Source organism: Alligator sinensis, unplaced genomic scaffold (assembly GCF_000455745.1).
Source record: "Alligator sinensis unplaced genomic scaffold, ASM45574v1 scaffold1343_1, whole genome shotgun sequence".
NCBI lineage: Eukaryota > Metazoa > Chordata > Crocodylia > Alligatoridae > Alligator > Alligator sinensis.
The window spans coordinates 569,804-591,415 of record NW_005842810.1 but is presented as its reverse complement, the minus strand read 5'-3'; the positions used below and the strand labels follow the sequence as shown (position 1 = coordinate 591,415).

The following is a 21,612-nucleotide window of genomic DNA, read 5'->3' as shown; positions in this document are numbered from 1 at the left end:
GCCTGTACCCCTCTCCCCACCCTTCCCCTGACTTACCTAGCGGGAGCTACTCTCTACTGCTGCCTGGCTGCCACCTGCAAATACTGCCCCCTGCCCCCCCCCAGACCCAAGCAGCCCCTTGCAGGCTGGAACTCTGCCAGCCTGCAAAGGGAAACCACAGTGTCCCGCGTTTTTCTTCTTTAAAGGAGAAAGTCTACTTTTTTCTCCTTTTAAAGAGAAAATCTGCTTTTGTCTGCGAAAAACAGGAAACCCGGACAGACCCCTGGTTACGAACAATAAAGGCAGCCCCTTTCCTGCTGTCATAACTTCACCACTGTCTTTAAGACATGGGCATGGCAGAGCTGGCATCCTGGCTTATTGCCACCGAGGTGGGAGGAGGATTGGAAAAAAAGAAATGTGCACAGCAAAGGAGCATTGTTTACAGACTCTTAGTAGTCTGAGAGAATAAGTGACTTTAGGTGGTAGGAGGAAGCTCAGCTGATACTGGCTGAAGGGTAAGCCAAACCACAGAGATACTTCAAAGTCCCAACTCCATCTCCTACCTTTTGTCACAGACAATGGAGGATGTTTTCCTGGGAAATTTATCTGCAGCTGGTGCCCTGGCATTGACCTTACATGCTTGTAAAAGAACAAATGGGACACATTTCCATGGAAAAATTCCAGCTGGATTACTGACAATGCTGTCATGATGTAGGTTAGATTCCTAGTGCCACTTAAAAGCTTACGTTAAAAATAATAGGGAGAAAATGTAATTTGCAGTGATGTGTGGTAAAGAGTAAAAAAGAGAGGCTATGAAAACGAGGATCATTTTCACTCATTTCTGGTGGGTGTCACTTCAGTTCAGTGCCCCTCACTGGCTTGGCCGTGCGCCCCAGGACAGCTGCCTAAAAGTGTTTCCATGATGAAAGGCTAGCTGATTGGGACATCTAGCCAGTCAGATCATTGGGCACATTGTTTCCAGTTTACAACGGATACACCTTTTTATTTGTGCCTGTGTAATCTACAGGGGATCATTTAATCTTCCCTGAAAGCCTAGGACTAGTTGAAGTGGTCTCTGGTTTCTAAATTAGAAAGCAGGATTGTCACAGTAATAAAAGGCATTTATGTGAAGAATGGTGAAGCGGGGTAAGTGCTGACATGCATGGACTTGGAATGAGCTGCAGGAGACCAGAGAACGTTCTCCTAGGGTAGGAGCGATTTGGTGACATCAGTTATTCTGCAAAGCTCTTTCATGAGCCCCATCACAGGGGGCAGGAATAAGAGGCCAGGCAACATGATACTACAGGTGATTTGGATTGCAGTGCGGAGCCTGTGCATCCCAAAGGCCTGGCTACAGGCTGCAGCTCTGTTCCCGCACAAATCTCGGGGTGCATGTGCCCCTCCTTGCCACCTAAACACCCCCAGCCCCACACACTGAGGCCTGGGGGCTGTGGGTTGGGAGTGAGCAGCATCAGCAGAGCTAGGGGGCTGTTTTCTACTTAAACTATTTACTGGGTCGGGACTGGCCAAAGTTTACAAATGGGTCCCATTCCAAAAAAACAGTTGAAAACCACTGCTCTAAACCATTCCTAGGGTGCCATTCAAGTAGGTATTCATACCTCTGTACTGTTGAAACCAATTCTTTTTCTTTTTTTTTCTGACACACTAGTTGCAGCTCTTTTTCCCTGCATTGTGCTCTAGCTTCTCCAAGCTTCTTCTCCAAATCCGCCACTGTTTCTTGGAGCTGCTTGTTCTTCTCTTCCAGAATTTCCAGCTAAAGCATGATATCAGACAGTCAGACATAAATGATACATTTTATATTAAAAATGCTTCCTATAAGCCCCAGCTTTACAGTTATCTTCTGACTACACATCAGTCTCATCACTAAATTTTCAACTATTGTGCACTTAACTTCACTATAAATATCCTTGTTACACTGTAAAAGCATTTTTTAAGATTTAAAATAGTTCTATCTCTAACCAAGTAACAAAAATAGTGATACACATTGAAATGAAAGCAAGAGGAACTACAAAACAATCAACAATGGATGTCATGGAATATTTTTAAATCTGTACATCTTAAGTAGTATTACAACCAGAAAACTCTGCTTACCTGCTTACTCTGACTTTCTATGTCATCCAGGGTTGGCAGGTCAGCCAAATATTTTTCTAAGGTTTCAATTCGCCTCTGTTTCTCTTTGTTTTGTTCTGACTCTTTCTGGCATTTCTTTTTCAGGCTATTTATGTATCTGTCTCTAGTTTTAAGCTAAAAGGGAAGAAAATTACATATTTTGATTATGACAGAAAATATCTGTATAGGATAATCTGGAAATCAGTGTCACAAGCCTCAAAGCCAGCTGATCTACAAAGCTATATTCCAAGCCAGAAGTAAGGGTTAACTATTACAGAAAATGAAATGAAATGGTCATTTATTTTGCTTGAATTCAATGATGTTTAAATAAGTATGCAGTCTTGAAGCATCTGAAGCCAGTTTTGTTTTGTTTTTTTACCTCCCATGTCTTGGGAGTTGAAAATGCTTATTTAAACTTTTAATTTTTAATTCTGACTGTAGAAGTATCCAAAAAGTGCTAGAAACAGCTCTTCTGTAAATGAGTATGCACTTGGCTGCTACACTTCACGGGACTCTGGAGACAAAAATCAGTAGCAAAGAACTGTTTCTTGGACTAGGGCAAAAGTGCCTTCCCCAAGGCAGTAAAACTACAAGTTCTGTTTCTACTGCTACTCAGGAAAGGGGACTCAGGTATCTCTTTCTAAGTTCATATTAGAAACTGGTATATTTTTCCAAGTTTAGGTTAGTATTCTTTGAATTGTGGCACATTAGCCTTTAATATATATGACCCTGCCTTTTTATTAAATTACTTTAAATATTTAATTCAAAACATCTTAAGTAACTACTATGGGTTGAAGCCATGCAATTTGGCCAACAGCTATACTGGACAGAGAGAAGACTGGTAGTCAGGGTTTTGCTCTACTCTCACTTCCACTAACTGGCTGTGTAACATTGTCACTTTTTCTCTCACTCTGCTTGTTTTGGGCACAAAATCTTTCTCATGATGTGCCTATTAGTAGGGTCCTAATCCAGCTGGTGACTGTGTGTGATAAAGTAACTATCTAGCGCTCACATAAGTGCGTTCCATCAAAGCACTTTAAAAAGGAATTCAGTACCATTACCTCCATTTCAGAGACAAGGAAACTGAGGTGCAGAGTGGTGACTCAGCTTGCTCCCAGTCATCGATCAGGCCAGTGGCCACAGAACAGAACCAAGGCCTTCCAGGCCCCAGTGTTGTGCTTTACCTACTGGGCCACTACTGGGATCCAAATCACTTGTAGTGTCATGTCCTATGGCAATCTTATGATTCTTCTTACAAAGATTTTTCTTTGGTTCTCATATTATTAAACATACACACTAAAAAGAGGTAGCCAGATAATATCTTCTCAGGAAAGTTACCCTGTTTGTTTTAGAATATTATTTTGTGCATCTGCTACAGGAATAAGAAAACAGTTTCAAATACATAACTACAAAGACTTAACCCAATAGGAATCTCAGACAGAGATTCAACCTTGATGGAATCTGACAACTATACAAGAGGACATCTCAATGAAATAGCTGCTTTGTTCAAGGCAGCTTTCCTAAACCAATCTTTATTCACCAACAGCCTGAAAAAGATTCTCTTTGTTATGTCTTATGACCAATCCCAGCATGACCATGCATTCCTGGCACTTGCTTTATTAACAGGACTTAATACAAACACACCCCAAACCTCTTTTCATTCAGAATGTGATTTAATAAAAATTATATCTGTGCTGTTCAGACCCAGAAACCAAGCAACTTACCAGGTAAGAAACACCGGCACTACTGATAAATGTGAACTGTATGTTTTAAATGTAACTGACATTTCTGTGTGGGGTGCTAGGGACATTCATCTTGCTGAAAATACGTGTACGCCACTGGCCAGATCAGAACCCAATAACAGTTCTAAAAGAGTTTAGCAGATAATATTTTTCTCCAGGTACAGTTTTTCAAGCCAGGAGCCTCGGGGCTGCCAGACGGCTGTAGACACACGCTAGAAAAACTTTTAGATTACTTTTGACAAAAATCTCTTATTTTTCTGGGAGCAAAAACTGACAGAGCATCCCATCCTGAAGAGACGCTAACACTTCTCTTTTTCCAGAGAAGGTTCGAGTCATGGACAAGCCTACTGCAATGCCCATCATTTTCAGGACACTGATTACATGGCCTTCCATGTCTCCTCAGTCTCCCCTGAAGTCATACTCTGCACCTTCTCCCTCAAGTACTCCAGGCTAGAAGGAGAGGAGCAGCATGTACCTCTCTCTTAAGGGAACCTGTTCAACAAATTAAATGAACAGAAATTAAAATTTCAGCATGTGGTTACAAGCGTACTGCTCTAGACTGGTACCTGGGGCAGCTGCTTCTAGCATCACTTTATGTTTGTTGCTATCACAGGGCACCTATACATGAGTGCCAAGGCTGCTCCGACACACTGGAATTCCAGCACATCAGAGCAGACATGATTAGTTGAGGCTGCTGGAGCGTGGCAATTGCCACACACTACCAGCCTCCTGTGTCATGCATATCAGCATCTCTGTGCTTAAAAATGGTGGTAGATCACTTAAACTAAAGCTTGTCAAATGAGCTTTCATTCAAGTGCCATTTTAAGTGCAGGGACGCTGATACATGAGACGTGGCAGCGCTTTAATTACAGTGGCTCTCAGAGCCGCTCTAATTAAAGAGCTGTCCCCTCCCCACCCCCAGAGCACATGTAAAAGTGCCCAGTGTCACAGAAGTTAAATGTGAAAACCACTTACTTTCTCTTCCATCTTCTTTTTATCCTCACTAGATTTGTTTGAAAGTTGTTTAACGTACTCATTGAGTTGCAATTCTTTAGTCTCAACTGCTGCAAGCTTTCGCTCAAACGCCTCACAGTGGGATACTGATCTTTCCGAAAACTGAGGTTGCAGTGATGTGCTCTCATATTGTGGTTGCTTATAAAGAGAGAGAGAAAAAAAGGAGAGTTAAAGTGCAGCTCGCATTAGCTTGAAATTACCAGATGGCTTCTAAAGGAGACAGGAAGAAAAAAAAATGGGAAACCCTCTTACTTAGTAGGCTGGAAAACAAACCAGTAGTCTTGCAAAAAGAATAGCACATATGTTATAAAATGTTTTGTGATGAGAGATAGCACAACAGAGATTGCACATGGAAATAAACTGCTTTAAAAAAAAAACAACAAAAAACAAAAAGACCCTTAATGCTGCAGTATACTTTTTACAAGCCAAAACAGTGGGACACATTTCAGCTGATATCTGTGCATTATTTCTAAGCATCAGAACAAAAGATACCACCACAGTCATTTCTAGAAATGGTATTTTGTAAAGAAGAAAAAGGTAGCAGGTAGCAGCACAGGGAACACCTGCATGTGTGGTGCGTGGCACCACAGACGGGTCTGCAGCACCACATAGCAGACATTGGCACTCATCTGGATACAGCCTGTGGGACCAAATTAGATTTCCTTTGCGAGAGCAAACAATTCTGCAGTGTTTCCAAACTAAATCATTATCCCACTGCAGCAGTATAGCCACTTGAACCTTTTGTTCAGAACCACCTAAACCAGGTGGTTATGAACACAATGTTGCGATTCTTAGCTCTCTTCAGTTTTATGAAGGGGTAGGCATTATGATCTATATACAATTAATGGTGAAACTGAAGTAAAGAGAAACAAAGCAACTTGCCCAAGATGTTGCCAAGTGGCAGAGGTAAGACTAGATGTGAAGCTTCTTCTCTTGTACCCTGTCAGTTGAAGCAGGTTGCCTTCCCAAATCATAAGAGTGAAAATAATTTTTCATTGTTCATGGTGAGAACAGCGTGGGATTGCAGGAGTGGCAAAAAGTATTGGGAGTTTAAGAAAGAAAAAAGCCTCTCTTGCAATAATCTGACAGAGAAGTTTAAAAGGCCATCTGACATACTTGAAAAGATGAATTTTGAACTGATAATGCCCCTTAAGCAAGACAGACAAAATACTGCAAATCATTTAACATTTATAGGGATTAAAACCATCTATGAGGAATGCCATTAAGAAAATCTCCAGTAGCAGAGAATGAATAAAAAACTTAAAGCTGAATCTCAAAGACTGGTTTTAAAATACAATTAAATCATGAAAAGCTTCATGTATTTACAATACATTTAATTAATATGCATTATTACATATGTCAATGATTTCAGGTTGCAATTGGGGGGGGAGGGGGAAGGGAGCTGGAAACTGACACTTATATTTAAAAGATACACCAATACTTTATTCTTTCAGAAACAGTCTCATTCACCCAATCCCTAAGAGGAACTAATATACACTAAAATTATTAGGTTTATGTGTTGGAAGAGTTTTCTATACCTTCCATATGTGCTTAAAAATAGTTAATGCTGCACTATGTTTCCATTTGACCCAATGCACATTTATTACAGACATACTCAAAAGTCAAAGAGTAACATGTGCTGCAGAGCAGATGACTGGCATTCAAAGTTTTCTTCCTGTGGGTTCAGATATTAGGCCTGTGTGAAGCAGCAAGTATTTGATTCAGATTCGGCTGATTCAGAGAGACAGTGATTTGATTCAGAGATTCAGCCATAGACTATAATGGGGAATCACTAAAATACCTATAACTTGGTCATTTTGTTTTTTGCAGATTTGGATGAAAACAGCAGGGATAGTAGCCCCTTCTGAGGGCATGAAGCCTGCCAAGTTTGAAGGAGATAGGTGCAGGGGTTTCTGTGAAAGTGCCCCTCAAACCGTTAAAAGCAAAACTCGTATCACTTGTGTGCATTACGGCACAGCACGATGAAAGCAGCAGGGATGGTAGCCCCTCATGCGGGCATGAGGCCTGCCGGATTTCAGGCAGAGTTGTGGAGGAGTTTCTGTGAAAGTGCACCTCAAGGTTCTGAAAGCAAATTAAAAAAAAGCAAAAAGGTGCAGAGTGAGGAGGGTGGCACTCTGTCTGCACGCGGAACTTGGGGAACCTCAGGAGGTTCACCTTGAAGAACACCAGCCGCTCCACCAGACCAGGACCCAGGGAGGTATGGTGAGGTGTCACAACATAACCAGCAATGCTGAACCCTCTCTCACTTGGAACACTGGTCGGTGGACAGGACAGGTGTTCCTGGGCAACCGTGGCCAGATCCTGCCACACTTGGCTACGGGTTGCCCAATAGGCGAAGGGTGGCAGTGCAGCGGCTCCACATCCTCAGCGAGATAGGTAGTCACCAAGGCCCCCGCACTACCTGCCTGATGGTGGGGTCCGGTGCCTCTGGACCCCAACATTAAAGCCATGCCCTTGGCCTACATTGGTGATGGAGGAGATTGGCTCATGGTTGGAGTGCTGGCACAGGAAAGTGGATCCCCCTCTTCCACGTCCTCCTGCCTCTGCCTTTCTGCCTCCTTGACTCTGCTCACCAGCACCTCTGTTCAGCGATCGAGCGTTTTACTGCTGCAGAAGCTCCCCTTTACCCTCAGGTCACACATGCCCGCCAGCATGTGGACCATACTGGACTGCAACGGATCCAGCCGTTTTTGATGCCCTCCTTCACCCTGCTTCACCAGTGCTTGCACCTCTGGTGAAAGTGGCTTGCCCCAACCAGGAACATTGATACCCTGGAACTTCTCCATTTCATTCTCAAGCTACTTCACTATAGGGGTCACCTGGCTACAGAGGGCATTGCCAGCGCAGAGGCTCTCAGTGGCCTTGAGGAATGGCTTGAGGACCACCAAGATCAGGGAGAAGATATCCCACTCTGTTTTGTTAAGGGGGCTACTGATCCCAATTTCCCTGACCAATGCCATCTCATAGATGGCCTTCTGTTGCTCGACCAGCCTCAGGTACGTGGAGTTCCACCAAGTCTCCACATCCTGCAGCATCTTGCCCCCCCTTCATGCTGCGGTGAAAGTAGCCTGCCACCTTCCTGCATTTCGAAATAAGCTGGCTGGTAGTGATGGCGCCGTCACTGGGAGCCCTGTCCCCCTCCAAGGTGTCCCTCACTACAAGGTGGAACTTGTGTGCTACACAGCAGATCATGGATTGCCTTGACCATATTGGCGCTGTTGTCGGTGACCATGGACCAGGGGGTAAACTCGCCCTACCCAATGAGCCACCCCTGCACCACGCGGTTTATGGCCACTATGATCTTCCTTGCCATATGGAACCCATCCATCACCTCTGCTTGAAGGAGAGCCCACCGACGCCCTGACTGATCACACCAGTGCCCTGTGAGGGACAGGTAGGCATGATCTCCACCCTAGCTGCTCCAGATGTCTGAGGTGAAGTGCAAGGCTACCTGCGGCACTGCCTTCTGCAGCTCCTCCCTCAAGTACTCCCTGTTTGCCTCACAGGCTAACAGTGGTGCATGCGGGCACTTGATACAATGGGGCCATGAGTGCCATGAGCTGCCTAAATCCTGGATGCTCAACTAAGGAGAAGGGCTGGCCATCCAGAGCAAGCATCTCCCCAATGCTCAGGGTGACCTTGCTCGCCTTCGGAATGCACTCCACTTTGTCTCCGCTTTTCCCCCACTGGTCCAGGGTGGCCTGCCTCTGCTTCTTGGGGACAAGGGCTTTGGAGTGAGAGGGGGGGTTCTTTTGGGGCATGCTCCCACTGGTGTCAGGATGAGGAGGAACAAGGGCATGGAGGTGCTGCCTTCTGAGATGCAGCAGCATCGCTGTGGTGGGGAAGTGTTTCACGTCCTTGCCCCGGGCTGATCTGCCTTCAGCAGTGCTGGCAGGTAACATTTCTGGGATCATCTGCCACATCAAAAGGACCTCACACTACACTACACTACCCACCCGCTTCTGGGTTGAGGATGGGGATCATGCCTTATTCTCCTCCTCACCAGGCAGAGGCATAACAACAGGAGCAGCTGAGTCACCTGCCCCCACAACCTCCTCCGCAGTGCCTTCTAGAGAAGGAGACCTGTCTCTAGGGGAAACTTTGAGAGGTGTGGAGCACAAACTCAGATTCCCCCTCCTTCCCCAGAATTTCCTTTGCTATGGCCCTCAGCCCCTCTTTTTCCAGTTACAGCTTCGCCTCTGGCACTGGAAGGCTCATGCTGGGAACTGAAATTGGGGTGGAGAATGTCACTCTACTGCTGGACAGTGGTGGTGGTGCAGGTGCAGACACTGCTACCACTAACTTGCTACCACTAGCAGCAGAAGACTCATCGCTACCAGGGAAGAGGGTGCGACTATGTTTCGGGTGTCCCTCTGCCCCCTCTTCCTCCCCTGCCAGAAGACCTGGCACCTGCCTTTTCAGCACGCTTCATAATGTTTGGTGTGCTGCAAAATGTGTGTGTGTGTGTGTGTGTGTGTGTGTGTGTGTGTAATAGATGTTGTGCTTTCCTGCACAGTGATGACACACTGTCAGGGAAAACAAAGATTTATTTTTGTGGGGGGAAAGAATCAAGACAGACTAACAAGAACAAATAAGAGGAGGCCTAGGGAAGAATAATTTGAAAGGAATGGATAGGGATACCAATAGGGACTGTAGGCAAGGGTAAGTAGGAAAGGATTGGATACAACTTAAAAGAAGAGAGACTAGCTAGCAAGAGACTAGATAGTGAGCCAGAGCCTTTCAGATGCAACTGGTTCAAGAGAGGCACTGCTCACAAAAGGCACAGATCACTTCAGACACAGCTTGATATGTTGTTTCTACGTCCCTCCCCCAGAGCACTGTGATTGGAAGGGAATTCAGAGAAAGATCACAGTCTCTGGCCAGCTATCAGAGCAATCTTTCGCCCCCCTCCAGCCTTTTCCATATATGGAAGATCACCCCAGCCCCCTCCCTCTTCTCAGTTTCTGTTTCCTGCAAGCCTTCCGAATCTGCAAATCTCTCAGAATCAATACCGAAGCTTCGCACAGCCCTATCAGATACACCCTAGGCCAGATCCTCAGTTGGCATCTGTTACTATATTTCCAATGATCTAGAGCAAAGGTGTCAAGCCCACCCCAGGCCTGATCCAGGACACAGCTACTGCTCCCCAAAACTTCTCTCCACCCAAACCTACCCACTGCCATACCCGTTGGCATCCCAGGGCCCCAAATTATATAGCAGGCCTTGACCCTAGCCCCACCCCCCAGCTTGCACTAGGTACCCGGGCTGAATGGTACCATGGGCTGGATGTTGGACTCCGCTGATAGAGGGACTTATGCTGAGGGACCTGAGCTAAGGATCTGGTTAAACGTTAAATGACAAGAAGTTTAAGGTGATAGCAGAGGGACAGCACAGGAGAATAATTTCTTCATATACTTGCCTTTAGAATTTCTATTTTGCCTCCTTTTCTGCTACATCATAGAAGTAGGGTCAGAAGGGACCTTGTAGATCTTCAAGTCCGACCCCCTGCCTGGGCAGGAGGAAAACTGGGCTCAACTGACCCCAGCCAGGTAGGCATCAAGCTGCTTCTTAAAGACCCCCCACGATAAGAGCCAGCACCACTTCCCTTGGAAGTTGGTTCCAGATCCTAGCCACCCTTACTGTGAAGTAGTTCTTACGGCTGTCTAATCTAAACCTACTCTCCAACAACTTGTGGCCGTTATTCCTTGTTATCCCGGGGGGGCACTAGGGGAAACAAGGTCTCCCCCAAACCCTTCTGGTCCCCCCTAGTGAGTTTATAGACTGTCACAAGGTCCCCCCTCAGTCTTCTCTTGTGAAGGCTGAACAAGTTCAGGTCCCATAGCCTCTCATTGTAGGGTCTGCCCTGCTGTCCCCGGATCATGCGGGTGGCCCTCCTCTGGACCCTCTCAATATTGTCCACATCCCTCTTGAAGTGGGGTGCCCAGAACTGGACACAGTACTCCAGTACATCTATGGCTAAGCCTTCAGTGCAAAGGTCAAAACCTACATGTAGGTCTACTTATACTTGGGTTTAATCCAGTTAGCACAGATATGAACTATAATGAAGGCACAACATCACAGGCTTCAGCCCAGGTTAGCAACCAGAGTACCTGTCTAGGAACCTGGGGAGACTTGCACATGCCAGGATGCCACATTTTCACTGCTACAATACCTCCTCAAGGCTTCCCATATCACCTTTATTCATTCAAAGTGCTGCAGTTCTTTCAGCTCCCTGCAACCACTCCCTGCATCCTGTTTTATAGCCTGCACTGCCAGATAGCTTTTGCTACCATCCCCTAAACTCATCTTCCACAACATGCACTTTCCTTAGGTTTCAAATATATTCAACTGGAACAATTCAGCTTAATATATTTATTAAGAAAGTACTTAATTGAAAAATGTCTGGCAATGTCTTCCCCCTCTCCTGCCTCCAAATTTCTGCAGTCACTTGGAACATTCATGTTAATAAAACATTCTAAAGAGTATGCAAAGTACGTCCATTATGTAACTTCATAGGCAATGAATCATTTGTGGTAACTTTACTTTTTGACCCTTGGTGAAATCTGAACATACATACCATTGAGTATTTCTGAGGCATTCAATTAAATTGTAACACAACACTTCACTAAAATAAAGATATCCATCCTACCTGTAAATTAGTCATGAAAGACTCTTCACAATTCACAAAATGGCTCAGTCTGGCACGCTGAGCTCTTATTTCATTCTCCCTTATCTTCTGATGTAGGTTGTTAATTTGTTGCTTCTGCCTGCAATACATGAAGTCAGATTACATTTGTGAAGGAGTTTGGTAGAGGACAGAAAATAAACTGGAAGATTTATGGATGAGAACATTATTACAGTAAGGATCAACTTTAATTTTTAATCTCTCATCTGTCCAAACCCTGGGCTCCTTTTTACAAATTTGGCATTTTCACAATTTTAGATCATTAACATCTGGTATTTTCCCACTGCAGCCTGCTGGCAGGTAGCCCATGTTAAGCCTGAAATACAACTTCTGCTCAACCACAATCCCACATATATTCCTCATACAAAATGGGCTGTATTCAACCTAGGGTACCCAGATGGAGGCTCCATGGAAGTGCTACTTTAGATCAGTACTGAATTTGAAAAATATTTGCATCATTTACACCTGCAGTCAGAAAACACATGGACAGAGGCAGGAAAAGCAAATAAGGAGGAGATGTAAAAAAAACCAAACAGATTTACTCCAGGCATTTATTTTGCATTCACCATTTTCTCTGGAGGCCCTGGGCCTTTACTGTTTTTATCTGTGCAAGATGAACATTTATTTCACACAGTGAAATCTACAAGCCACAGGAAGCAAAAGGGTATTAATGAAAAAAGCTATTAACAGGTAATTCTGCTTAATACTTCCTATTCTGATTGCTGTACATGCAAGGTCTGTGTGGGATTTACTTGGATATAAGACCTCACCTAAGTTCAAGCTTGTTTGTGAAATTATAATTAACACTGGTGGAGATGATGCTATGTGCAGAGAATTATATCGAAAAGGTAAAATGGTAAAATCCAGAGGATAAATTTCTAGGGAAAAACACCTACTTGTATGCAAACAGTGTAACAAAATTGTAACATTTATAAATGATAACCAAAGTGTATCTCAAAATAAATATCTTCCAAACATTGTCATAAGGTACCAGTAGGTTTTAAGAAAAACAAAACAGAATTAAGTGAAAAATAGAGAAGATAGTTAGAAAGAAGGAACTGTTGATCAATCTGGTGGCAAAATCAGAGAAAATGACACTGGCACAAACCCAATTAGAGGGATTTTTTTTCTTTATTTAGCAATATTGACAGAACTGGGCATCACTAACAGTAGGTCCCAGTAATTCCACCTCACGGAAGAATGTGACGCTTTTTCAAATAAATGTAAACTTACATGTCCCATAACTGTTTGTTGCACAATCTGTGGTGCAACACACACATCTATGATAATATACCCATTCAACCACAAGTGTAAATCAAGATCAATGGGAAAAAGTATGAAATAACTCTATAGCATCTTAAGGTAATTCATTACGCAGAATTCAGATGAACAAAAACAAGGCAACTGAACATTTTGAAGCAACTCCACAGCAAGTCTTAATATATTGTACAATGCTACAAAGTTATTCTGCTAGGCATCACATTTTCCTTCCCAATCTACTTTATTTGAGGGATAAGCCTGTACATGTTAAGAAAGCAATGGATAATACTGAATACATTTCCCCTAAAGGAGTAGCAGCAGAACAGAAGACAACAATTCTGGTGGAGGCATTTATCTACTACTGCTTTACAAATAAAAGCTGCAAATCTATGGAGGGAGTGGATTTGAAAGTTAGGAGAGTATATACTCTTCATTAGACGTAGTCTACACTGCCATTATCAGAGATTAAGAAGTCTTAATAAATTCTTTTGCCTTCTTGGACACAGTTAAGGGTTGAACAGTCTTCAGAAAACTCAATTACTAGAGCTTTTAACCAGGGGTCAGAGTGTAATGATAAAATTGCCTTGTATAATATCCACTATATTAAAAAGTTTTTTTTACCAAGTCTGATTTAAATTATTTAAAATTACCACCAGTGAATCCTTGAAGTAATTGTTCTTTTTTTTTTTTTTGGTTGCTCAGACTTCACTGCTGGTCGTAAAATGTGTATTTCTAGCCAGATGTTGAATGAATGGTATGAGCTTGCATTTAAAAATAATAATGAACTTCAAAATGTCATTTCTCTCTTTTTACAACCCTCTTCCTATATCCTCTGTAATCTCTAAAGGAAAATAAAGTGAGCCAAATGCATCCCTAGACTAAGTGACAATATACCAGGGATAAGACTGTCTCAATATTTTTCTGTTTATATTGCAAAGTATAGTTAGAATTGCCTGCCATCTTAAAACTTTGTCAATTAAAGATATGATGCAAACAGTTGCACTAGATCATGTAGTTCTGCACAATTATCTTTCTGGATGCATTTTTTCACAATTAAATTACACAATTAAACTTCAGACCATAGAGAAAAAGTTCTGAAACCTGATGGCTATTAACTCGCCTACAATGAAAAACAGAATATATTCACTGCTTGCCGGTGTTTAGTCTTTGGCCAATGAAAGACCTCATACCACATACACTTCACTACTGATGATATCGTATGCTGAAATAACTCTAATACATTGCTCCCCCACACCTGTTACTATGAATCCATTCCACAGCCATAGGCTGTTGGGCTTTTGTTTGAAAAGAAAGTGTGCATAAGTACTGATGATTTCACAAATATAGCCTGTGTGTAACAGTGGAAATGCTATATCCAACAGCCTGCCCATCTTCAACAAGTAATTCTAGTACTTTCATTTAAGGTTCTGGCAGGAAGGTTCTTTCAAGTTGCTGCTCAGACACATGGCAATGTTTAAAGGTATGCTACCAAGACCGGTAGTCCAAAAATACAATCAACCTAGAAAACGACAGCTGGTTTTATCTTCCAGAAAGAGACATTGTCAGAACAGATCAGCTTTAATGTTAACAACATGAAGTGAGCACTGTATCTTTATAAAAGGCTAAAAACAAGGGCCAACAGAAAATTCTGGGTTTGTTGGGTTTTTTTGGACCAATGGTGGGGGTGTGGTGGGGAGATCGTGTATTCCTTCCACATACCAGATGCACTTTGGAAAGTGTCAAGGTTTTTCAAAGACTCAAAACTTTAACAAGAGAATTTTCTTTTTGAAACAAAAACAGAATTTTCTAACCAACTGTAGAAAATGGATATTCACAACGCAATGAAAACGAAAACTCATTCACAGAATTAGTTTTTTGAAAGACAGCTTCTTAAATTCAAATACTGAGGGCACCAAAGAGAAAATCCATCTGCAAAATATTGCTTGTATGCATACATTTGAATTCAGTTTCACTACTGTAAAGCAGAAAAAGAGTACGTTAAAAAAAAATCGCAGACCTCTCTCCTTGTTCTGTATTCTGGCTTTGGGGGGAAAGGGGTAAGAAGCACAGCTTTAAAGTAATCAACCAGCCAAATTAAAAGGGGTGGGAGGGAAAAAAGGATTTTGCTATAAAACAAACTGAACTAAGGAATGAATTGGCGAGGTTGTTCTTAAAACATTTAAAGTAACAGTAAAGAAAAATGTCTTCATTTAAAAGAGGTATACATTTTTATTCTGGTCGCCAAATAACTGATAAAAATATAAGACTGAAGTTTCATAACAAAGGTTTTAGGCTCCAAAACATCTCTAATCTTTTCACCTTTCCTTCCAGGTGTAAAGCTCTGTTCTAGGAACAGAAAAGAAAGCTTTGAAGTTTCTTTTAAACTACATGAAAGATCCTGTTTTACCCAGAAGACAGTACTGAATTCCCACGCAAGCATGCTTCAGTGAAGTAGTTTCATTTTCTTTGGGTAAAATAAATCTTAAAAACCTGTTTTTCTTCTCAGGCTCCATCTGCTTGTTCTACTCTGATTGCAGCTTTATTTTTCTCTCTCCTTGATCTCCTAAAGAAAATTCAATACATGTCCTAGGGACACTCTCCTCTCACTATGTTTAATTCCAGTCATTGTTGCATTGTTGCAAATCTCTAAAGATCAAATTCTATCCCACTGCAACCCAACTGAAGTCAAAAGATGTACAACAGGTCACAGTGGGTCCTCACATCCTATGAGATTTCCAGCTCTCAGGTTATCAACTGCCAGAGACAAGTTCCTGCTACACTTACATCAAACACTTACATTTTCCAACAGACAAGGTTCTTTGGGTAAATCTGGTATCTTTTATTTGACCAACTAAATAGTTGGAAAAATGATTTTTTTCCACAACTATTTAGTTGGTCTAATAAAAGATATCAGATTTACCCAAAGAACCTTGTCTGCCTATATCCTTAGACCAACATGGCTACAACCAACAATCCTGTTACATTTTCCGATAAATTTTAGCTCGCTTTTACTTCCTTTTGTAAAATCTGCAAGTCTGCTCCCTGATCTCGTCTCCATTTATTCCCTAAACACCTTATATCTCAGCCCCCAATAATGCTTTTAATCCTATAGTGATATTTTATAGCATAAGAGGTGAAAGCCTTCACTGACAGTACATATACTGAATTTTTTTTTTTAATCACATTAGCAGGAATCAACTACATGTCACACTGTCAGCAGGGACTAGTTTCGCTAATTAGAGGCTGATTTAAAAAAAAAAAAAATGTTAAAACTATTTTATCAGAAACCACTAGTTTATCTAGCCTGGCTTCCTGTATACTATCATAGACATTTCATGCAAGATACTGTTATTCTGAGTCCAATGACTTCAGCTGAACCAAAGCATTTCAGCCACCACAAAGCAAAGCTCTTGTATGCCACAAGCAAAAAACAGAAAAGACTAGAATCCAAACAATTTCAAGACCTCTGCAAAGGCAGACAAGGCTCTTTGGGTAGATGTGGTATTTTTTTTATCAGAGCTAGAGTAGCTGGAAAAAGGTTCTTAGCAAGATTTCGGGTGCAGTCACTCTTTTTCTGGCGTAGGGAGTCCCCTGGGCTCTGCTGTTCTGAGACTTCAAGGCATGAGAGAAGCTAAGTGTGACAGGATGACAGTGAGAATGTAAGTAGGTGAAAGTTACGAAAATAAAAGGTAAAGGGCAGGGGGGAGAGCAGGGGAAAGAAAAGCTAAAGGTGAGGAAGGGAGGCTCTACAGTGGTCTGCAAAGGTAGGAACGTAGGAGATACATGCCCACCTGTCCCGGCAGGCAGCCAATGCCCCCGTGGCTCTAAAGGAAACCTCCACCCAAGATCCATCCTAACATGACCTCCTGGCTCGGTTCTGGTAACCAGTATTACTACGGGCAGCTAAAGGCCTCCACCCCTCAAATGCAAGGCAGCGCTGCCGGGTGCTTCTCCGCCCGCAAATGCAACGCAACGCAACCGGAGCGCGGTCTCCAAGCAGCTGCAGCCAGGCGGGGCTGGACCAGTGCGGCGCGTGCACACAGACTAGGACGGCAGCCAGACGCGCGTCACAGAACCTCATCCAATGGCAGGGGTGGAAGGGCCCGAGAGCCAATAAGGTGACTACACTTCCGCAAAGCGCTGCGCCAATCCCAGGCGAGCCCGCCATAGCAAACAAATGAGATGGCGGGAGCGGAGCCGAGGGGTGGTGAGGGCGGGGGAAGCCGGGAGACCAGCCCGGATGCTCGGGGTTGTGTGCGCGTGTCGGGGCCTTTCCAGCGGACCCTTCCCGGGGCTGTGACGCAACTGGCTCCTCCCAGGGGAGGGGGAAGGGAGAGCTGGGTAATCTTCGGGCAGGGAAGGACCAGTCACCCCGTGTCTTTCTTCCCATAGAGACCTCGGTCCATTGCACCAGGAACTCAGACTTCAGGGAGCCAATACACATGGCAGGGCAACACCTGGGTGTCGTGATACTTGTGCTCAGCCTGGGGCTCTGACTGGCTGCCCCCTCCTTGCTGCTCCACGGGCCGGGGGGGTTTAAGCCTCCCCCAGAAGCACTGGGTGTTGGCTGCAGCCCAGGCTGGGATAGGGACCCATGCTGGGAGCCCTGGTGCCTTCCTAAAGACCCTGTCAGGATTGCAGAGGAGAGGAGGGTGGCTGCAGGCCCAGATGCTTGGTTTCTCTGGGAGCTGAGAACAGGGCGGGCTGGGAGCCCGGATGCCCGGACAGAGCAGTCATTGCACATCTTTCCCACAGAGACCAGAGAGGATCCTGAGAATGGAACTGCTTACACTTCACGGCAAAACAAATGCTGCTCATGGCTCAAATCCACATATATATGCATTGGTAGGGCTCAGCTGGCTGCCCCCCTTGCTGCTCTATGGGTCAGTGGTTCAGCTGGGTGTGTCCTCGGGGTCCCTTCTGGATCCTGGCTGTGGGATTTGGGACAAGCAATCCAGATGCGGGGAGTGGGAGGGAGGTGCTCCATGCAGCTTATGCTGCACTTGCTATTCTTACAACTGTTTTCCCTCCCAGTCTGCTTTGTAGTGCTGATGACAGTGGTGATAGCAATAGGGATACATTTTGGACAACTAGTAGTGGACTATGGCAATGGCACACACAGCCACCAGTCCTACTCGAACACCATGGAGCAGACCGCAGCAGTATCTCCTACAACAAACGATGCCCTGCCACTTTTCTCCATTCCACGTAAGCAATGGAGTGAAAGCTGGAGCTGGGTTCTTCCCCAAAGAGGGGAGGAGAGGAGATGGGTCTTGTCCCAGGTGCTGTTTGGCCAATGCTTCTGGGAGGGAGGGGAGGTCCACATCTACCTAAATTTCCACCCCCGTCTCCTGTGGCTTCCAGTTCCTCCCAGGTTGCAGCTGCTTCCCCAGTGCCTGGGCATACAGAGATAGTCTCCAGCCACCCTGGCCTTGACAACTTGGAAACCAGCCAGGCAAAGACCGTTGTCTTCAACAGCTCCTCCAGCCAGACTGACCTAAACTACAGTCGGTGTTTCACCTTCTGTCAAAAACTAGATCTGGAGGTGGCCACCAGTAATGCAGCACAGGTAGAGAAGCCAGCTGTGTGGGTGGCTGTGGGGTGGGGCATCACAGCCACATGTAACAAGGGGCTGAGATCCCCACTGCCTCTGGGCTGGAGCACCGGGGGCTGGTTGTACAAGGGGTGAGATACAGCTGGCTTTGGGGTGGACACTGGGGGCTAGTTGTACAGGGCACCAGTTCCCAGTGCGGAGATGCACCTGGTTTTGGGATGGGTATACCAGGTCCCCCCCGGTGTGCCTGGCTCTGGCATGGATATCCAACACCATGGGTTGTCTTGATTTCTCCCCACAGGCACTACCAATGGATTACAGCATGTGGGTCCAAACCCCCAGGCCTGCGTATGAGGCTGGGTGAGTATGCTGCCAGGCTTGGGGTTGGGGAGGGGGACCTGGGTGTGCCACCAGCTTCAGAATGAATGCTCTGTGGGGAGGCGTGAGCCTCCATTGGGTCTTGCCTGTGCTCCTGCCCTGCACCATGTCATAGTTTCATAGTTTTAGGGTCGGAAGGGACCTAATAGATCTTCTAGCCCGACCCCCCGCCAGGGCGGGAGAACAACAAAAAAAACCCCTAAAAGAAGTAGTTTTTCCGGATGTCCAATCTGTACCTGCTCTCCATCAACTTGTGCCCATTACTCCTTGTTATGCAGCGGGGGCTAGGGGAAACAGCGTCTCCCCCAAACCCTTCTGGTTCCCCCTAGTGAGTTTATAGACGGTCACCAGGTCCCCCCTCAGCCTTCTCTTGTGGAGGCTGAATAGGTTCAGGTCCCGCAGTCTCTCACTGTAGGGTCTGCCCTGTTGTCCCCGGATCATGCGGGTGGCCCTCCTCTGGACCCTCTCCATGTTGTCCACATCCCTCCTGAAATGGGGCGCACAGAACTGGACACAATACTCCAGCTGCGGCCTGACCAGCGTCGCATAGAGGGGGAGGATCACCTCCCTGGCTCTACTCGAGATGCACCTGCGGATGCACGACAAGGTCTGGTTAGCCCTGCCAACCATGACCTTGCATTGTCAGCCCATGTTCATCTTGGAGTCAATAATGACACCAAGATCCCTTTCCGCCTCCGTGTTCTCAAGTAGGGAGTTCCCCATCGTATAAGTGTGCTGCTGGTTCCTACTACCCAAGTGCAGCACCCTGCACTTGTCCGTATTGAAACACATCCTGTTCCTGTTTGCCCACCCCTGGGCAAACTCATCCTGTCCCTCTGGGTTCTGGGAGGGCACAGGGATTAACTGGGGCCAGGGGCAGGGAGAGGCTGCTGTTGAACAGTGCTGGCTGTGAGTGCCATCTTAGGGCATTTCTAACAGCGTCTCCCCTCTTCTAGGACATGCTACTACCTAGAAGACAGGAAGAGAGAAAGCGGCTGCAGCATCCATAGATTCTGCTATTGTATGCAAACACCAGCACTGCTCCCCGCCCCTCCAAGCGCTTCTGCCGCTTCTGAGCTGTATCATCTGCCATGATTCCCTTCCGGGCTGGAGCTAGGTCTCACTACTGTGATTGCGGGGGCGGAATTCCACCACCAGCCAACAACAGAGTATAGCCAGCTTAACTGTGATAGACATACAGTATTACTTTGTATGCATTCGGTGGGGGTGAAGGCCTGCCCCACCCCTTATGCTCGCGGCATCTCTTTGCAGCCACACCAGTGTTATTTTGTGTGATGCTCTCTTGGATCCGGACGGGTGGGGGATCAAGCTCTGGTCTGGAGTGCCTTACGTGAACCCTCATTAGGGCACTTCTGTCAGGGCATAGTTGTAAAGTGCTTTCAGGGGGCCAATCACATGACAATGTCACTTCTTTCAGCACCCCAAAGGAACTCAGCTTTGTGCAGGGACCAAGGTGGGGCACAAAAGGGGTCTCTGAGGTACAAGGGGGCTGGACCATATCAGGCAGCTGGATGGCAGTAGGCATGGTCTGCTCCAGCCTCCCTCTAGGGCCTGTCCCATATACTCCATTTCTATAAAGGACAAAAAGGGTGGGTTGATTTATTTCTATTAAACTCATTTTGGAAGCTTTTTTCCCTGTGAGGGCTGTAGCACTACAAAGGCATCTGCCTCCAGCCTTCCTGCTGCGTGTAGTGACTGGCATTTCTCCCCTCCGGCATGCACAATATTCAATAGCACTAAAGAGGTGGGATTTGGCTCTGATATCTGCTGGTCATACAGAGTGGGGCAGGAAGGTGAAACTTGGCCTGACAGGGATAACAACCTAGACATGCATGAGATGCATCTTAGGGGTGTTTTAAGCCTTCCTCAGACCCATGCCAGATTTGGGGTCAGGGAGGATTTTCCCCTTGCTCAGAGTGGTCTCGACTGGGGGGTTTTGCCTTCCTCTAGCAAGGGTAGGACCTCTGCCTGGGGTCTATTTTTAATAGCCTTTCACAGCAGCTGCAGCACCCTGGAGCAGGGGCAGTGTTGGTGCTCTGTTGTGCTGCTCAAAGTTCAGACATGGGGTTTGTCTGAGCTGGTTTGCACAGGCCTGAAACTGCTTCAGGAAGGGCTGGGACTGGATGAGACCTCTGGGGGAGTCCCTTCCAGTCCCGCTTCTCTACAGTTTCTATGCACACTATGGCAATCCCTCTCTACCCATGGGACTGTCCATTCTCATTTCTCTGGTTTTCTTTTTTAAACTAGAGATGTCTTTGTGAATGAGAAAACATATCTCATGGTCCATCTGGAGGGAGTTTACCTGACATCACTACAATGTTTATGCCTTCCAGGAGGCCAAAACTGCACAGGCAAAAGCCAGCTGACTTAAACAAGGGAAAAATGGTTGTGTCATATATCTTTCAAATGTAATGTGTTTTTCAAATGTTAACTTGAGGCAAAACTGTTTGGCAATAATATGAGTGTTTTACTTGGGTATAGGAAAATGCACTGTTATTCCGTGGACCGCACTGAACTTTCACAGTACTGGAAAGGGAGCAATCACTGACACAAATGTACAAGCTAACAAATGTAATAAGGGGGGTAAGGTTAGTGCACATATTCTACTCACTTTTCAATTAAAAAAACAAATCCAAAGAGAACAGGGCTGTGTGTTTCATTGCTGGGGAAAGGGGAGTGGCAGGAGCTAGGTAGCTTTGAGCAGGGGCTCTGCCTGCCTCAGTTCAGCCTAGGCCTGGCCTCATGAAACAAGGGGGTCTTTGCAAAAGGATTCTTGTGCAAGGGGTGGTGGCAGAGGAAGAGGGGAACAGCACACAGCTCTCTCCCCC

At 45.3% G+C, this 21,612-nt stretch overlaps 1 protein-coding gene across 1 annotated transcript in view; it reads right to left on the bottom strand.

Annotated features, from left to right (window-relative positions):
* Positions 1-21,612, bottom strand: part of CEP85L (centrosomal protein 85 like) — a gene marked incomplete at its 5' end in the record, with an annotated part of 176,194 nt that overhangs the window by 19,829 nt on the left and 134,753 nt on the right. The window contains 4 exons of the mRNA XM_014525436.2: positions 1,599-1,753; positions 2,092-2,244; positions 4,827-5,003; positions 11,536-11,653. Coding sequence (XP_014380922.1) covers positions 1,599-1,753; positions 2,092-2,244; positions 4,827-5,003; positions 11,536-11,653 — 603 coding nt within the window. The remainder of the gene's footprint in view (positions 1-1,598; positions 1,754-2,091; positions 2,245-4,826; positions 5,004-11,535; positions 11,654-21,612) is intronic.